The 19,031-nt window shown below is 38.4% G+C and overlaps 2 protein-coding genes across 2 annotated transcripts in view; one reads left to right on the forward strand and one right to left on the reverse strand.

The window, feature by feature from the left end:
* PPP3R1 (protein phosphatase 3 regulatory subunit B, alpha) overlaps positions 1 to 5,236 on the forward strand; it is an 80,969-nt gene extending 75,733 nt beyond the window's left edge. The window contains exon 6 of the mRNA XM_036908224.2: positions 3,181 to 5,236. Coding sequence (XP_036764119.1) covers positions 3,181 to 3,228 — 48 coding nt within the window. The 3' untranslated portion in view covers positions 3,229 to 5,236. The remainder of the gene's footprint in view (positions 1 to 3,180) is intronic.
* Positions 5,237 to 9,307: 4,071 nt separating this feature from the next.
* Positions 9,308 to 18,862, reverse strand: PNO1 (partner of NOB1 homolog). The gene is made up of 7 exons (XM_036908223.2): positions 18,585 to 18,862; positions 18,198 to 18,347; positions 15,932 to 16,015; positions 15,694 to 15,754; positions 15,349 to 15,466; positions 10,560 to 10,630; positions 9,308 to 9,873 (listed from the first exon to the last, which is right to left on the reverse strand). The coding sequence occupies exons 1-7, from the start codon at positions 18,789 to 18,791 to the stop codon at positions 9,806 to 9,808; spliced, it is 759 nt and encodes a 252-aa protein (XP_036764118.1). The 5' UTR covers positions 18,792 to 18,862; the 3' UTR covers positions 9,308 to 9,805.
* Positions 18,863 to 19,031: the final 169 nt, after the last annotated feature.

The following is a 19,031-nucleotide window of genomic DNA, read 5'->3' on the forward strand; positions in this document are numbered from 1 at the left end:
TTCACATTATCCTTTATCTTCCTTCATTTCAAGGCAATACTGTCTTTGCATTTTGTTTCAGAAAGTAGGGTGGTACTCTAGCTTAAAGAACAGGCCAGGTCTTTTTGGAAGAGAGTTAGGCCTGAGACTCGAGACCTGAAACTGTTGCAGGTGTACTGCTGCAAGTGTTTGTTATCCCTTCTGTGTCTCCTTCACCATTGCCAGAGAACCCTGATGGAGTCCTGTGGGCTGGCATCAGATTTGAGTGTGACAAGACCAGGCTGGTGGCGGCAGCACAGAGAGCAGCCAGTTTTCAAAAGAAGGAAAGAAAAAGGCTGGAGTGATAGGAAGATATATATATAAATGATGACTACTTGAATTAAGTAAATATAAAATATAACTTAAAATTACATGTTAATCACCTGATAGTGGAAGGAAATTAAATGCATCCTTTGGTATAGAAGTGATGCTATTTACATTGAAGACATTAACTAAGCTTTGAGTTTGTTTTCCAGTGTTTGAGATAAATTGCTTTTACTTATATATTTCCCTATAGTCCCAGAATGGAGAAATATGTTTGTGTTTCAGAGCAACTTTTCTAAACATTGATCAAGCCCCTAATTTTGTCTTTAATTGACCAAGTTCTTTTTTTTCTGCTTTCTGAAGCTATAATAGTGAGAGAGGAAAAGTTATTATAAAAGATCATGTACTATATACCTACTTTAAAATTTTCAGAATATTTAACATATATAAGTAAAACTTAAAAACAATTAGTGACAGATTAAATTTTGTTTCCAAAATTCCAGTGAAATTACATGGATAAAAAAGTAAAAAGTTTATTAACCCACAGGGACAAAGCAAATAGCAGAGAGGACAGCAGTTAAATCTGGCAACTTATAAGTCAGTAAACTGACTTCGCAGACAGGAGAAAAAAATGAATTTTAAGCTATGAACTTGGAAAGCTGAGAAGCAACCTCGTTTATAATGCAGAGTCCCTGAAGGGCTCAGAAATTGGTGGCACAAGATAACAAATTGGGGGTGAAGATGAGACTAAAAACAGAAGAATTGCTTAAAGTCTGTTTAAGAAACAATTAAGACACCAGATCTCCTTCCATGGTATTTTCTTCAGACAGTCTTGTACTTTAGCGTGGGAGTTTGGAGAGGGCAAAATAGAATCTCTAGGCTGGGAAACAGGAGGCATACATGTGTGTGTGTGATGTTGGGGAATAAGATAAGCATATATGCATTTTGATACCTCGAGTCTTCTTCCCTGACCTAGATTCCCTGGCAGTTAGACTCAAATGCCCTCCAGGTAAGAGATGGGAAAAGCCCGTGTTTGGGGAGTGTGATCTCCCCAAAGCAGTGGTCCCACCAAACCACTCAAATAGAACCCACAGACAGTAGCCCCACCATGTATGTGGAGGTCCCAGTGCCCTTTCCACAGAAGCAGAGCGCCAAGTATCACAAGACATTAGAAGAAAACCTCTAATGTGGAATATAAAGATGAAGCCAAACCCAAAAAAGGAAACTTGGAGAAGGTTATGCAAGACCAGTAAAATCTTTACAAGTTAAAAAAAATACCATTTGTTATTATCCTGAGGGATATGAGACAGTGAATCCTTGAAACAAAGATCGGATGACATATAAAAGAACTCTTGGAAAGTTTAATTTAGAAAGCACCCATTCTAGGAGGTCTAACACCTGAATGCTAAGGGTTTTAGGAAGAAAATGGAAGAAGGAAATCATCAAAAATGGATCAAAAGTGATGAGTTTTCTGACTGAAAGGACTTAGTAAAGTCAGCATGATATATAAAAATAACCTAAACCTAGGCACATTGCCATGAAATTTCAAAACACTAGGAACAAAGAGATGTTTCTACAAACTTCCAAAGAGCTGGGTTAGAGGAGTGGGGGAAGGGCGGCATACAAAGACTCAAGAATCATGGCACCAAATTTCTCAGTAGCAAAGTTGAAAACTAGAAGACAATGGAGCATTGTCTTTCCAGTTGTGAGAGTTATTTCCAAACTTGGAATTTTCTACAAACTCAAACTTGATGGAGGAGTGGAGACATTTTCAAGTATGCAAGGCCTGCCTTTTTTGGAAACTACTAGAGGATGTGCTCCCACTGTAATAAGATTGTGAATCAAAAGAAGATAATGTAGGATCTAAAAAACAGAGGGTCCACCATGAGAGAAGAGATCCCTGGGAGTCTGGTGAAGGAAGATCCAGAGATGACCTGTCAAGGTTGGAGCAGGTTAAGAAGCTTGGGGTGATTTGAAGACAATAAAACTGATACAATTATGTAATATACTTGCAGGTATTTAGAACAAAAGTTTGGGGTTGAATTAATGGCAAATACATAGAACACCCAGCAAAGGAAAAGAGATAATTATTAACTGTAGCAAAACAAATATGCAGAAAAGAAAAAGTAATCATAGTATGTGATTCTGTTCTGTAAGTAGTTTATGTAGTCATAATTAGAATGTTAAATTTCTGTCTAATCAGAATGAAGTTATTTGGGAGGGTGGTAGGAGTAGGAAGTAGATGGGGTAGGAGATAAGCAGGGGGATGTGTGTGAAAGAGCTAAGTCAGTGGAGAATGCCTACAACTTTAAATGCAAGAAAAGGCAGTGTAGGAATGTTATTTGGAAGTCCATACTGAAAACCAGCTGACCATTCTAAATGCCTCTAGGTAAAAGGAAATAGAAAATGAGGGCAGGGTTTCATACTGGGCAGCAGTTTAAAAACTGCTTTTTTCTGTATAGTAGAAGTCATAGAAATAATTGGCTGTTTAAGCTATATTTTTAAAATTAAATTTCAAAAATAAGTTTAAATTTTAAAATGTAGTGCAACTAAACTATACACAACAGCATGTGGATTAATCTTTTTTTTTAATAAAATGGAAGAAAATGCAAGAGAAATTATGTGCGGCCTACAAAGCCTATAAGGTATCTACACTCTGGCCTGTTACAGAATAAATTTGCCAACCCTTTTCCTAGAACACAAGAAAAATGCTTACTGTCCTGAGAGAAGCCATGAAAATTCTCCCTAGAGGCAACACAAGTTTAAAAACAAAAACTCAGCTTCTGAAAATGGTTAAAGTACTATGTTTTTAAAATTATACTTTTGATAAGGAGCTTAGACCTGTAAAAAGGAGTTTCTTCTGCATGATTAAGCTTGATTTCTTCCTATCTCTTGCAGGTTGTAGGTGGCCTAGATATCCACAAAAAGATGGTGGTAGATGTGTGACTCTTTTTCAAAGAGTACCACCCAACACTTTTGCTTTCTTCTCCATCTCTGAAGATCTGCTCAAGACGTCCAGCAATGCTCTCTGTGTATTTAAATGGAAGTATTTTTCTCTGTGAAGCCACATTTTCCAACATGAGCCTCATGAAGCCAACTAAGTGTTATTGAACTCTTTATTCTCTCAATAACTCAGTGTAGCACTTTAAAGTCTGAAGGACAGCAACATGACAAGAGCATATCAATGGTGAAGAAAGGGAAGGGGTTGGCTTTTTAATTTATTTTTCTTCATCTTTTATAATAAGAAAGTATCTATATATACATATGTAAATATTTATATATAGATATATGTAGCTTTCTATGTGTGTAGTAGGTTGGCTTTAATTTAATATACTTGATTCCAAAACAAAATGATAGAGTACAAAAGTGCCAAGCAGAACATCAGACATCCTTACTTTTATTTCACACAGTTTTATAAATAGAGAAGATTGTACAATGTGAGCAGGGTGTTAGGCCAGCTGTTTTCCTTTTCCTGTGCTTTCTCCTTTGAGAGATTGACAAAGCATTTGTTAACCTCCTATTATTTTCCCTTAATTACATTTTTGTAACAAAGAAGTTTGTAACTTTATTTATACCTGTGAATATATTTCCAGGGACTAGTCTCAATGTTGAGCAGCTTTGACTACATCTCTGCCTGAGGAGAAAGTACAGTGCAGTGCTACTGCTGAGAGCTTGTTCTTGTTCACACAGTAACTGCACGAAGCCCGTGGCTGCCTCATTCTGTTACTTCAGAGTTAGAGTCATTGCGTTTATTAACGAGTAGATGTAAATTACCAGTTGTGGTTTTACACATAAAGGCCAGAAGCAATCAAGGCAGACATGGTTTATCTTAGAGTACTGAAGAGCACCTGAAATAATCATTAACTGCTTAGAATGTTTGATTCATTACATGGGTAAATAAATTTGTCATAAAACTTAATGTTTGAAGCATAAATTTCCTTTGTTTCAAGACTCGCAGCTAATCTAAAAAACCTGGTGATACTTAATGTGCATGTATCTGAAAACCCACATATGTGATTTAAATGGGATAAATGTTAATCTTTATGCCACAGAAGAGCAAAATTTTATCTGAACTTAATCACAAGGCATAGAGAGTGCATGATGGTTTTCTTCTTGATTTGCCCATATTTGTAATGGATGATAACAATATTTGTGTGATTTAAAAGTAGTGTATCACGTTCCGTCATTTGATATTATCCCTTCCCTTTTCTGCAAGGTACTGTTGGCTGGAAGAAAACATTTTGGTTAGCTTTCTAGGACAGTAGTCTTTCCCTATATGGTTTTTCTGTAAAAACTGGTTTTATAATCATAGAGAAGAGCAGGTTGAATCAAGGTGAATGAATCTTAAATTGGGCACACCTGCCTGCCATGGCTGTTCCTTCAGCTGAGTGCTGCACATCAGGGGCTCTGTCTGTGAGAGAAAAATCCCGGTGCTTGGTGTCCTTGCATGACATGGAGTTTTGCATGTAGATCAATTTAAAATGTACCTCTTGTTTACATAATTTGCATAATTTAAAAAGATAATGTTGCCAAACTTTGGAAATGTTAATGTTCAAACTGAAAATCTCCACTACATGTAACTTTCTTCCTCTGGATCAGTACGTGGTTTATAATCCCAGCCAGTGGTTTGATCTGTTCCAGTGTCAACTGCCATGTGCTCTGCTTCAAGGGGAAACTAGTCTTTTGTGAATTTTTTGTACATAAGTATTTGTTACAAATATTTTAGCAAATGCTTTCTATTTCTCTTGCTTGTGCATATCTTGGCTGGCGTTACAGAAAAATAGTGCAAACATCATTTCCTTACTGGGGAGTAAAGGTTTTTCTTTTTTTTAGAGTGGGTGGGGGAGGGGTCGTTTATGTTGAATGTTTAGTTTTTCTTCTGCATGAAACATCTTGTGGGATCTTTAGAAAACTTCATACTGTATGAATAAGAAAATAAACTATTTGAAACTTGCTTGAGTATATTCACAGTAATCTTTGTTGGATTTCCATAGCCATTAGGTAGTCTTTTTTTTCATTCTTTTGGATTTTTAAAAAACTCTGATAAATTGACATTGGATATTTGACCTGTAAACCGTAAATAAAAATATGTTTTATTGCTGGGTAAATACACAGATAATTAAAATGACCTACAAAGCCCCATCGCCTTTTTTTTTAACTACTCATCCTTCTACTTCCAGCTGTCTTGGCCTCCTGGAACCTTGGGCTGGCTTCTACTGTGGCCAACTGTACTGTCTCTTCCCCAGCCACATGTCCACAGCTGTGCTCCTAGTCTTTGTTCAGTTATGCCCTGGCTCATCAGGAACTTGTCTGGCCACATTTAAACGTAGTAATACACCTGGGTCTCCTTTACTGTTTTTTTCCTAGCACTTAACCTCTTCTGGCATAATTTACTTACATATTTTATGTATTTGTCTTTCCTGGTTATTGAAATAAAGTTAATGAAAGCTCCCCAAGGGCAGTGATTTCCATCCCTGTTCAATGATCGTCTTCAATTGTCTTATAGATTGAAACAGCAACCCTCAGAATGGGAGATTATTTGTAAATCATATTTGATAAGAAATTGGTACCCAGATTATATGAAGAACTACAACATAAAAAAACCTGATTAAAAAATGGGCAAAAAGGACTTTTGTACATTTCTCAAAGATAGACAAATGGCCAACAGCACATGAAAAGATGCTCAACATCATCAGTCATTATGGAAATGCAGATCTAAACCATGAGCTACCACTTTATACCCATCAGCATTGCTATTACCAAAGGGGAAAAGGACATGGTGGAGATGTGGAGAAAATGGAATGCTAGTGCATTACTGGTGCATTAAGAAGAAACACTAAAGTCTCCTTTACCAGTCACTGAGTATATCTAAGAAAATAAGTGAAGGACCAATACACTGGAAACTACAGGACACTCATGAGAGAAATTAAAGAAGATAGATACTAATCAATGGAAACACATCCATGCTCATGGATAGGAAGAATTAATACTGTCAAAATAGCCATCCTGCCTATTTGAAATCTACACATTCAATGCAATCCCTATCAAAATACCAACAGCATTCTTCAACGAACTAGAACAAATAGTTCTAAAATTCATATGGAACCACAAAAGACCCCGAATAGCCAAAGCAATCCTGAGAAGGAAGAATGAAGCTGGGGGGATTATGCTGCCCAACTTAAAGCTCTACTACAAAGACACAATAAGACAATTTGGTACTGGCACAAGAATAGAGCTACAGACCAGTGGAACAGACTAAGCCCAGATATAAACCCAAGCATATATGGTCAGTTAATATACAATAAAGGAGCCATGGACATACAATGGGGAAATGACAGCCTCTTCAACAACTGGTGTTGGCAAAACTGGACAGCTACATGTAAGAGAATGAAACTGGATTGTCTATTCCCATATACAAAAGTAAACTCAAAATGGATCAAAGACCTGAATGTAAGTCATGAAACCATAAAACTCTTAGAAGATAACATAGGCAAAACTCTCCTGAATATAAACATGAACAACTTTTTTCTGAATGCAGCTCCTCGAGCAGGGGAAACAAAAGCAAAAATGAACACATGGGACTACATTAAACTAAAAAGCTTCTGTATAGCAAAGGACACCATCAACAGAACAAAAAGGCATCCAACAGTATGGGAGAATAGGTTTGTAAATGACATATCTGATAAGGGGTTGAAACCCAAAATATATAAAGAGCTCACCCACCTCAACATCCAAAAAGCAAATAACCCAATTAAATGGGTGGAGGATATGAACAGTCAATTCTCCAAAGAAGAAATTCAGATGGCCAACAGGCACATGAAAAGATGCTCCACATCACTAATTATCAGGGAAATGCAAATTAAAACCACAATGAGAGAACACCTCACACCACTTAGGATGGCCAGTATCAAAAAGACTTAAACAACAAATGCAAGGATGTGGAGAAAGGGGAACCCTTCTACAGTGCTGGTGGGAATGTAAGCTAGTTCAACAATTGTGGAAAGCAGTATGGAGGTTCCTCAAAAAACTAAAAATAGTAATACCATTGGACCCAGGAATTCCACTCCTAGGAATTTACTCAAAGAATATAATTTCTCAGATTCAAAAAGACATATGCACCCCTATGTTTACTGCAGCACTATTTACAATAACTAAGATATGGAAGCAACCTAAGTGTCCATCAGTAGATGAATGGATAAAGATGTGGTACATACACACAATGGAATATTATTCAGCCATAAGAAACATCCTACCATTTGCAACAAGATGGATGGAGTTGGAGGATATTATGCTCAGTGAAATAAGCCAGGTGAAGAAATAAAAGTACCAAATGATTTCCCTTATTTATGGAGTGTAACAACAAAGCAAAACTGAAGGAACAAAACAGCAACAGACTTACAGACTCCCAAGAAGGGACTAGTGGTTACCAAAGGAGAGGGGTGGGGGAGGGAGGGAGAAGGTATTGAGGGGTATTATGATTGGCACACATGGTGTGGGGGTGGTCATGGGGAAGACAGTGTAGCACAGAAGGCAAATAGTGACTCTGGCATCTTACTACACTGATGGGCAGTGACTGTAATGGGGTATGGTGGGGATACGAAAACATGGATGAATGTAGTAACCACACTTTTTTCATGTGAAACCTTCGTAAGAGTGTGTATCAATACCTTAATAAAAAATAAAAAGTCTAAGAAAAAAAAAACCCTCCCAGGCCCATCCCACAGCCAATGTGTTGAAACATAAGCTGTTATGTGTCAGAAATTGTACTCAGTACCGAATATCCGAAAATCAGAGGCAGACACTATAACTTAGGTAAGACAAATAACATAGAAACATAGGTAGGCATGACTAAGGTTTGAGATATTAGATGGAGTTCAGGCCTTAGAGAACAGGGCTTTCAGGAGGGGATTTGAACCAGTTTGTTGAGATCAGCTACCACTGTGGTATGTCAGATTTTTTTTACCTCTGTTCCTCCTTCACCCCCAAGAGTTAAGTTGGGTTTCCTCTTAACATTTTGTTTCCCTTTCAAGCCTCAAGTAGTACTATTACTCCCCAAGGGGGAGAGGTGCTTGATCAGGGAAAGGCCCAAAACTTCCAAGTTGCTAAATCAATGAATGGTTCAGCATTCTAAATTTTAACCACTGCCAGAGAAATATATTTGTTATGTTATATTACTGGTAGTTCTAACTACATAAGAAATTGTGAGCAGGAAGTCAATTCAAATAATACCTAAACATTACTGCATTTAACATAGAAAACCTATGTTTTCCCAATCAAAAGTATGCTCTTTCCTTACTAACCCAAAACATTTGTGGTTACCTAGCAATGGTTTGCTCCAGTCCCAGTGTGTGAAAACCTGCTTTAAATGTGGGCCCATTCCCCAGAAAAGTTCACTAAGCAGTCAGTTTTGAATATAACTTTAGGCAAAGCAAGGGGGTGGGCAAGTACTTCCTGAAGCCTGTGCCAACTACACATTGTAAATCCCTACCAACTCTTCTTCAAAATGAAACATGTACCCAGACATAATACCATCATCATTCTCTCCAAGTTGCCAAATGATTAAAGTTACTGCTAGGACATTCCCAGCAACTTCCCACTGAATTCCCACTGTAGTATGTACGCATAGCCAATCCCATGCAATGTACTGACTAGTCTGGGACAGTGCACGTGTCTCTGATACAAAGGAAACCGAAGCTTAATAAGAATACTTTATCTGGTTCTTAAACTTCCTAATGCTCCCATCATTCAAGTCAAAAAGTTCTGGTCAAAGGTTTTAGAGATGTATAAGAGAATGCAGTATTACAACCAACAGGTTTAATGACATGAGTTCATTTAAAAGAATACATAAAATGAATCATTTAAACAGGCAGACACCAGTTAATCTATCAAACTGGCAAAACCAGTTTTCTTAGGTGTAAAAATATATTTCACCATTACTACTTAGAAGAAATATATCCAACATTGGTACAGTCTGACTACTTTCATTAAATACTTATTTGAAATAATAAAACTCTTGTCACATTAACCTTGTGTAGTCTTTTTATTTTCCAAACTACAAAACAGGTACAAAGATTAGCCTTTCGTGATTCACACAGTATATCCCAAACTGTTGCTTATGAGCTAATTCTACAATAGTCACCCACCACTCAGTATTAAGAGTCATAGAGAGGCTCTCTGAGTCTTTTAATTACAACTCATAGAGAAGAAATGTTTATAAACTTATAAAAAGCTAAAAATCTATAAACTGAAAATCTACATAATTTAAAATGGAAAAAAAATTGTAATTAATATGTAAGCAAAATAACGGTACTGAATTTTGATATTTAAATATCCTCAAAGCTGTTGAGTTGTGAATACTGTCAAACCTTTCCTTGTGTTTATGCTTCTGGTTGAGAATGGAAGAAGGGACCAATACTTAAAGTGGCTGAAAAATTCTTCCACATGGTTTCTTCTGACCACTTGGCAAAGGGTAAGGTCTTTTTCTCTACAGTCCAAGACAAGATAAATAGTCTCTGATTTAAAATCAGAATCGATCTGTTGCTCTGCTAGCCACGGCTCGAATATTGCCATAAACCTTTGATGGGGGATTTCCTGCAGAGGAAAATGAAAAAAACTTACCTATACAAATATACTCACACATATAATACAAGCTACATGGGAAATGACCTACAGCTCTTAGGAAGAACAGGGGCATTTTCCATTAGACCTACCTTAAATCAACAAAGAAGCAGAAAGGGAACCACACCCAAATATTCTCCAAAAATATTTAAATCCTAAGCCAAATGCACCAAGTTGTCAAAATACTTTGAAAAGAAACTGGAGTGTCAGACCTGGTCACCATAGAAGAACCTAAAATGTTTTCTGAGCAGAACGCTACCATCCAGTAACCAGAAGTTACTGACTTTGATGCCATGTTTGAACATGGGACTAAGTGGATCAATTAAATTGATGTTGAGCAGCAGCTCCTTTTTGTTGAACCTGAAACAATGTTGCCTTCTATTCTGGAATGGATTTTTTGTGTACCTCTCATCAGGGGAAAGCAGCAAAGATTTAAATAATATAACCCAAAAAACCCTCTCTCTGCTGTAGCAGACGGATGGAGCACAAGCAAAAATATTTCTACTTTTTTCTCTGGGCCCACATTTGCCAACCCCCAAGAATTTCTTCTTGCTGTCTTAATATTAATTATCCTTATCCTAAACTGATCTGCAAATGTGGTTTGGGTTCTTCCCTATTCTTTTCTTTCCAGAAAAAACACCAAAGGAATCAACTATTACCTAGGATGAGGTTGCAAATGGCAGTTCTTGCCATCTTAATGTTTTGGAAAGAGCCAAGGATGTGAACTTTCCTGCAAGATAGAAAGTGAAACATGTTAGCACCAAAAATCATTTCTTTAACTTAAAGTCCTATAATCCTGGAAAATCATGACAGATATAGAGCCCTAAATAAAGGTGGTGGTGATGGTTGCACAATTCTGTAATATACTAAAAACCACTTTAAAAGGGGGAATTTTATGGCATGTGAATTACATCCCAATAAAAAATTATCAGAAAAGACAAAAATTAACAAAACCAGGAAGTTCTTTAAGAGTCTTGCTTAATGATGGCTACCACCCAGTGGGTGCTCTCTGTGTGGTAGGGCTTTATATGTATATTCTCATTTAATCCTCTCATGCACTTCAATGTTATTCCCATTTTACAGATGAGGAAAAAGTGTTACAAGAAATAAGAAAACCTGTCCACAGGCAGAGCTGGGATTATTAAACACCCAGAAATGCAAGTAATACTGTACTTACTTAAAACATACTAGGATTTCAACTGCAAAGCTTTCTAAAGATTACCTACTTTTCTTCAGACTTCAGTGACAATCATCCAGACCCTTTTGATGGGAATTGCTGGCTGAGTGACTCAAGTCTTAAAAGACTGACAATATAGCATTTTGCTTTTTAAGCCCATCTTCCAAAGTGTCGGTAAACTGACACCAAAATTAGCAGTGGGAACATCAAGCAGAGGGCTTTCTACCCACAGGCCCAGGCGTTTCTGAAATGGGTGAAAGTGATGCTAAAAACAAGAGAAATCAGTTAAAGTCTGTTCGAGATGAGCCCAGATTTTCTTCACTCTGCCCAACCATGCAACCACCCCTCTATAACTGTGGCAAAATTATGGGCAGGGGAAATTGCTCAGATGTTGGATGCATCTCAGTACACCAAGAGGAGCCATGGACAACAAATTGCTTGTTACTGAATTAGGATACTGAAAATTAGGAAAGCAAATTAGAAGGCAAAGGACACTGGGCCAGGGCCAGGCACAGCTGAAGTAGGAGTACCATGTTAAAGGCAGGCAACGTAGACATACACTGAAAGATGGGGCCTCCTGCTGTCTTCTGTTACCAAAAGTCATGCTGCAAAGAGACTGGAGAATATTCCTCTGGGGAACCTAAGCTACTCAAAGAGAAAGACTAAACATACTGACTTCAGGGTTCGCTAAAGAAATAGCCTGGCAGTCACCCTAAGTGAAGCCTACAGTCAACCAGCCACCCCCACCCATGCAGCCCTGAGGTTGAGGTTTCTCTTCTGCTCTTGACGTCCCTGCTCTTATGTATGGCACAAGCACTGAGATTCAACAGAATCTGAGGAAAGTGTCTAATACCAAAGAATAGAAGCTATAACCAGCAGGATGAAGAGAGCATTACAGAAACGGCAGGAGAGAAGAAGGCTGCAAAAATACAACCACTAAACCAATTAGAAAAGCTAATTCATGCACCTATTAATCAAATACAGGATGTTAAGAAAACGAAATAGAAGGATTAGAAGATACAGTTACAGAAAGGAGTTCCAGATAGGATGGGGAAAAAGGAGAATCAGAGAAGTAATTCAACACTTCTAAACTGCAGAAAATGCCTACCTTCTTTGAACAGGCCCAATGAGATGAAGAGAAATACATCCACACCAACACACACCACTATGCAATTTCAGAACACAGGAGACAAAGAAGATAGTCCAACTGCAGACAGGAACCAGAAGAATCAGGAAATCAAAATGGCTTTGACTTCTCAAAAGCAACACTAGCAGGCAACATAGTGGTGCCTTCCAAATTTTGAATGCAAACAACTTGTAACAGAATTGTATACCCAACCAGCAAAGAAGACATCTTCAGAACCAGGTGATCTCAAAACACGTACTTTCTATGCTAAGCTAGCTCCTGGACAACATACACCTCTAAGTCAAGGAGTACTCAGGGAGGTGGGTGAAATGCATGAAGAGGGTCAAAAGGCACAAACTTCCAGTTGTCCAGTTGTAAAATAAATGCACTGCGAGGATGTAATATACAGCATGGTGACTGACTAGTTTACAATACTGTATTGCACATTAGAAAGTTAAGAGGGATCTTAAAAATGCTCATCACAAGAAAAACACATCTGTAACAGTGTGTAGTGACAGATGTTATCTAGACTTACTGTGGGGATCATTTCACAATATATACAAATACTGAATCCAAAAAGACAAACCAAACAAAAAACCAAGGAGTACTCAGGAAAAAGAATGGAGAACCAAGGAATTCAGACAAGAAAGGGCCAACAGGGAGGACAGACCCGGATGACAGCTGCGCACCGGACAGGGAAGGCAGCAGCACTTCTGGAACAGGAGGCCTTGGGGCGTTCCATAGTGTTGGATGCATCTCAGTACACCAAGAGGAGACGTGGACAACAAAATGCTTGTTACTGAATTAGGATACTGAAAATTAGGAAAGCACAGACACTTAAGAATTATTTCTTCAAGTGAAAATAAAGTTGCAAAGGACAGAGAAAGTAACCACAGTGCATCAACTGGCTTAGCTGTTAATGTACTGAGCCCTGAATATATACTGAGGCAACAGTGAATACTGGTCTAAGAAAAACACATGTACAGGGAGGAGAAATAGTAGTAAGTAAATTAGATTGCTAGAAAGACTGAGTGTATGGAGTGAAGATAGGAAGAGGGGTGAAAGAGAGCTCAATTTTCAGCTTTCTGGGAGATGACAACAGTGAAACTAAAAAAAAATCAGGAAGCTGATTTTAAATAAGATACTTGGAAATACGGAGCTAAGTAATTTTTAAAAATTAGTTAAAGGAGCTGGAATTGGTTCTTCTGAGGACAGGGAAATAGAGGAAGACAGTAGAAATTTTTGGCTTTTTAAAATTCAGATGTCTAACTTTGCTACAAAATTTAAAATTGAGCATGAAAGATGAGGAAATAGACAGCAAGAATACACAGAGCAGGTATAGTTCTGCTACTGCAACAAGCAAAGCAAAGGGGAAGGCAGTAGCTAGAAGGGAATGTGGGTCTCAGGAGTGCAGGCCATGTTATTTCCCGTCTCTTACACTGACTGTCTCTGTAACAAATAGTTTTTAGTTTATCTTGCTCACATTATACTGTGTTTTGCCAGATTAGCAACGCATCAAAACTAACACAGGTGCATCATAGTCCATCTTATCGCTCTATCATAATTAATATAAATTGAATATATGAATTTCCAATTAGCATATTTATAGCAAAACTACCAAGACAGTACATTTCTTTAATTTTGAGTACCATGTAATTCAGTTTTAAGAAAAATATAAAAGATACAAAAAGTAATTCAAAAGCAGTATTATTCGTAATAGCCCAAACTGCAGCTAACCCAAATGTCCATCAAATGTGAATGGATAAATAAAATGGAATATAATGACCTAGTATTCATCCATAAAAAGGAACTACTGATACAACCAACAAAATGGAGAAACTCAAACACGCTAATTAAGAGAAACCAAACACTAAAGACTACATACTGTGTATTTCCATTTATATCAGTTCCTAGAAAATGCAAAACCATAGTGGTAAAAAGTAGATCAGTGACTGCAGGCCCAAGGAGCTCTGAGGTGATGGAACTGGGTGAGAGGGGGGGTATGACAGGACGACAGAGCACTGCCCATAGCTCACTCAGCTGGATACTTAAAACAAGTCAGTTTTATTGTATCTAGAGCATACTGCAATAAAGTTGTTTTAAACAAAATTAGTTCACCTAGTAAATTTTAAACACTTAAATATATACTTATCAATTATAAATACATATACTTATCAATACAAGCTACCCTTAATTTGATTAGCAAATCATTTTTAGATTTCTAAGTTATCAAAAGTTTTTAAGGCTATATTTGATATTTTAAAATGTGGCATACATTCCAAAATTTTTGAAATTTCCAGTTCAAAAAGGCTCTTCCCATGAATCCATATTCCCAACTCCAGGCTCAATCCATAAAAGATCAAAATTATAATACACATGTCTTCAAGAGGCCGACTAACAGGTTATTAAGGTTATCCTTAAAGTATAAAATAGAGCCTAAAATTTAGATTCTAAGTGAGTCCCTCAGTTTAGAACAAAGATAGTATGATTTTAAAATTATCTCTGGGTTTAGTAGCAGGCAGACAGCTCCTCTTCTCAGTCAACTGTTCCATTTTCCAACTTCGTGGCATTATATAATCTCTGAGCCATCTGCCAGTAATCCCGACCTGGCAACAGAGCAGCTTCAACTTCAGACAGGGCTAATCCCAGCTTGACTTCCTGTACCCTTATTTTAAGCCCGTATCATCTTATTTATGTTTGCATATAATTGTTCTCTAGATTTTCATCCAATGTGCAGTACTCACCTTCCTTTTATGAAAGGCCTTTATATATGCGTGTGTGTGTGTGTGTCTGTGTATTTTTATTTTTTAGGAAAGCCTCACGATGGCATTTAAACACCTACTCCTTGCTTTCCCCTACTGATTTAAGATTCCCCAGAGATACTATTTAAATCTTTACCTGTCATGTAATTTCTTTTAATAGTGACTCTGAACATTTACTTTATTGTTAACTGAGAAAAAAGCTACAATTTCTAAGATTTTCTCAACTAACCTAATCTGTTTTCAAAGTAACTTTCCTGCAAGCCATATACTGACAAACATTTTGTGGCAATTTATGGATGAAATACAATCTTTGTGACTTTCTGAAACCAGCAAAATACCAAATATAAATTATGACAATAACTTTCTCAAGATCAGATACTCACACATCAGCCAAAACTATTCGTGTCCGTGTCACATTCTCTATGGTAAATTTGGTTTTTCCTCCTTTGCCAGCTATTCTTCCTATTGCCCTCGACAGGTGGTCTCCCTTTAGGGGCTTAACTAAATGAGAAAAGCACAAGGTCAGGAGGCAAGCCAATGCACCAGCCGCTTGCATGTAAAGCTTAATTGCTAACTAAATTTCCCTACTAAAAGACCCGAAATACACAGTTTTTAAAAACTTGTTAAGAATACAGCTCAGCTGATGCTATTAGTAAGCTGAGAGTTACACACCGTACAAAGTCAGCAAAACAAAGTACAGTATTTCATAGAAGACTACATATACTCACCATCTGTAATTTCAAAAGACTCCAGAAAGAGATCATCCAACCTAATGAGAGCAAGGGCATCCTACAATATAAAAAGGAATACTGTGGGGCCCATCCGTTTAGAACCCTGAGAAAGTGTTAAGCTAAAAATCAAACTGTAGAACTGAAAAACTAAAAAAAATTTTTTGAATGCCCAAATTCATCAAAACATTCAGACTATATTTTAAGCCCCCATTTCAGATGTCATGACATCACTCACCTCCACCTGAAACCCAAGAATAAAGGCTTTCACAAAATCAGCAGCTTTTGTCAGGGCACTGACATCCTTGGTTTCTTTACAAGTCTGTTGAAAAAAAAAAAAAGCACAAATTAAAGTTGGGGATGAAAAAAGAATATTCTAACAAAATACTAGGACTGACCTTTCTGATAGATTATAATTTCCTTCACTCACCACATTTCCCCAGTAAAATCTCTATAACTCAGTTTTTGGTGTGGTAAGTACTGTGTTTAATTTGCAAAACAAAATGTTCCCAGTTCCAGATTTGGGCAGATCCACCCTGACTGTCAAATGAAGGACTTCACTCCATAGCTGCTCTCTCTGGGGCAAACAAGATTCCCCTGGCACAGCCCAATCGCTCACTCTGAAGGACCTCCACTCCTGGTCCATCCCGTCAATGCCCAAGCGGGTCCTCTCTTCTTCTCCCTCACTGCAGTCTCCCTGGGAGGCCTGATCTAATTTGCCGACTTCAATCGTCCTTTATATGCTGGTGCTTCCCAAGGCAATAACTTTAGTACTAAGAATGGATTAAGACCATGCTCTCAGCTTACTCAATTGTGGAAATAACTACCATTTATAAAACGCCTGCCACTGAAAGTGACATACACTACAAAGGGGCTTTACACACGAAAGCTCTTACCTTCATGTCAACCCTGAACGTTAAGAGATTACAGACACTTTTATGACTGAGGAAACTGAAGTACTAAAATATGAAAAGGATAAGACTCCAACACACTTCTGATTCCAAAACTGTTATTTCCATTCTCCCACACGGTTTCACAATCTAGTTGAGGAAACCACAAAACTACACACAGCTGTGTAAAGGCACATTTAAAACTAGATCTAGTTCCAATCCCATTTGTGACCTTGGGCAATTCTCACAGATACCCTAGGCCTTAAGTTTTCTCATCTGTAAAATAAGGTCAGAGTTCGAGGTCCTGAAATGTCCCTACTAGCATGGAATTCACTTATTAGCTTGATGTTGGCCTTCAGTTCCCTGACATCTGTAAGATAGGGATACATCAACCACCTCATTGGATTGTCCTACAGACCAAGAAGATGTAGTGCATGCCGAAGCACCACTATGTGTGTGTCCAGCATACAGCAGTATCAACGTATGTTAGTGGAATCCAAATTGGTAATGCTGCAATACCGCTCAAAATGCTGATAAGACTGCCCAACAAAATAAAAGTTTAAGCACTTAAGAAATGACTGAAAAGTGGAAAAATCATAAAGGGGAAAGAACTTGAGCCGGACCCTGAAAGATGACTGGAATTGAGGTAGAAAGAGAAAGAGAGTAGGGAAGGGAGGGTCTTCTTCAAGAGAGAAAAGCCACCAATAGGTTTGAATATAAAAGCCTTCAAAGAGATAGTGAGATGAACCCGGGACTGAGACTCCTACTTGAAATCAGGCCAAGTACGGTCAAGAACTTTCACCCTTCAGAGGCACTGAAGAAACCAGATGTCATAAAAAAAGCAATGTGGTCTGAGAAATTAATCTGCATGGAGTAGTGAAAGGAGATTTAAAGCAATAAAGAGAAACCTCTAAGGAAACAGTAAGTTTTGGCATGAAACCACAAAAACCTGAATCAAAGTGGCCACTGGGAGCAAAGAGGGATTCTGTCAAGTTTTATATGTTAAAATTTACCGACTATTTACATTAGTGCTTTTATTCCAATATTCTAGTACATCAACAGAGGTGAGTCTATACCAGTCATGGTAATAGTGTAAGATTCTTCAAAAAGGAAGATATAATTAACTTTGGCCATTGATTCTGATATGAAACTGGCACCCAGAAAAAGAAGCCCAAAGTCAATTAATCTTAATTGTCTAACTCTTGGATTGACACCCTGGGATAAATGGACAAACACCCTGGGATGAATGGACATACCATGCACAATTTATATTTTTTCTCAAAATAATATTTTTTTTTTCAAAAAAACACCATTGAAATATATAGTGCAACAAGTTCTTCTGTTGCTTAGTTACTTCTGTTTATAACCTCTTTACTCCGCTTTTCTCATTTCAACATAGAACACTGTAAAATATACGCACAGGCAGAACCAATAATTTAGTATGATCTCAGGCCTAATTTATGAATTCAACTAATAAATATAATCAGATTTTGAAGGAATTCGAGAGGTTCAAACTCCATCTGAAAATAAGTCCCATTAAGCAGTCTATTCAGGCCTTTTCATCCCTGTGGGAGAAACTTTAGTGTATTTGGAAAGGGTTGACATTCTCCTTACCCTGATTTCTACATTCCTCGATTTCAAGTTAAAGCGTATCTGAAGGCTCAAATGTTCTACAACAGGAGTAAATATTTTCATCCAGTTCTCTTTTAATGGCGTGTATCTGTTGGCTGGGACTGGAATTTTCCTTGTTTCTCCTTTCCCACCCTACAATAAAAGAACACACAACTCAGGAGACGTTCGAGGGATGGCGGCGGTGTTAAATGACAGCTGGTCCACGAAAAGCCTCGTTTACTTAAACGAATTAACCTTCGTTCACGAGAATCACTTTTCTACAACGTTCACTAAATAAGAACCCCCGCAGCCTCAACATCACCCAAAGGCCATCGGCTAAATCTGCCTCTGGTCCCTGCCCTGCTCTTGTCCCGTGGTCTCCGCCATTACCAGGAAACCGTCTCCGGAGAGGGGCGGGAAGACGGGCCTCTTCGCGGGCGGTACGCCCTCCGTGCCCATGCTGTCCGCGTCACCGCCCTCCCCCGCCGCGGACAGCTGCTCAGCCTGCCGTTTCTTCGCCCGCCGGCCACCCTTGCCGGTGACTTGGGTGAAGTCATCCTCGGCTCCCGCGCTCTGCGACTCCATGACGGTTTCCATCCCTAGGAAACTCGAGCTCCAGCGGGCATTTCCGGCTCGAACACGTGCGCTTCGGCAGTGCGCAGGCGCACCTCGCAGGACCCAACGTCCGCCAACCCACCCCAGGGCTCCGCCCCCTTTCCTGAGAAGTCCCAAGCGGTGGACCTGAAGCAAGATTTTGTGTTTTTTGAAGAGGAAGGTGGGCTGTCCTAAAATATGCCTGTCCTTGTGGTCTGCTTCTCTTCCGCCACTCACAGCCTT

This window comes from Manis pentadactyla, chromosome 2, assembly GCF_030020395.1.
Source record: "Manis pentadactyla isolate mManPen7 chromosome 2, mManPen7.hap1, whole genome shotgun sequence".
NCBI lineage: Eukaryota > Metazoa > Chordata > Mammalia > Pholidota > Manidae > Manis > Manis pentadactyla.

Coding starts and splice junctions, on each gene's coding strand:
- PNO1 (XM_036908223.2), bottom strand. CDS start 18,791: ATGGAAACCGTCATGGAGTCGCAGAGCGCGGGAGCCGAGGATGACTTC. Junction 18,348..18,584: donor TCTCCGGAGACGGTTTCCTG/GTAATGGCGGAG, acceptor CTTTTATTGTAG/GGTGGGAAAGGAGAAACAAG. Junction 16,016..18,197: donor CGAGGAATGTAGAAATCAGG/GTAAGGAGAATG, acceptor TTTTTTCAACAG/ACTTGTAAAGAAACCAAGGA.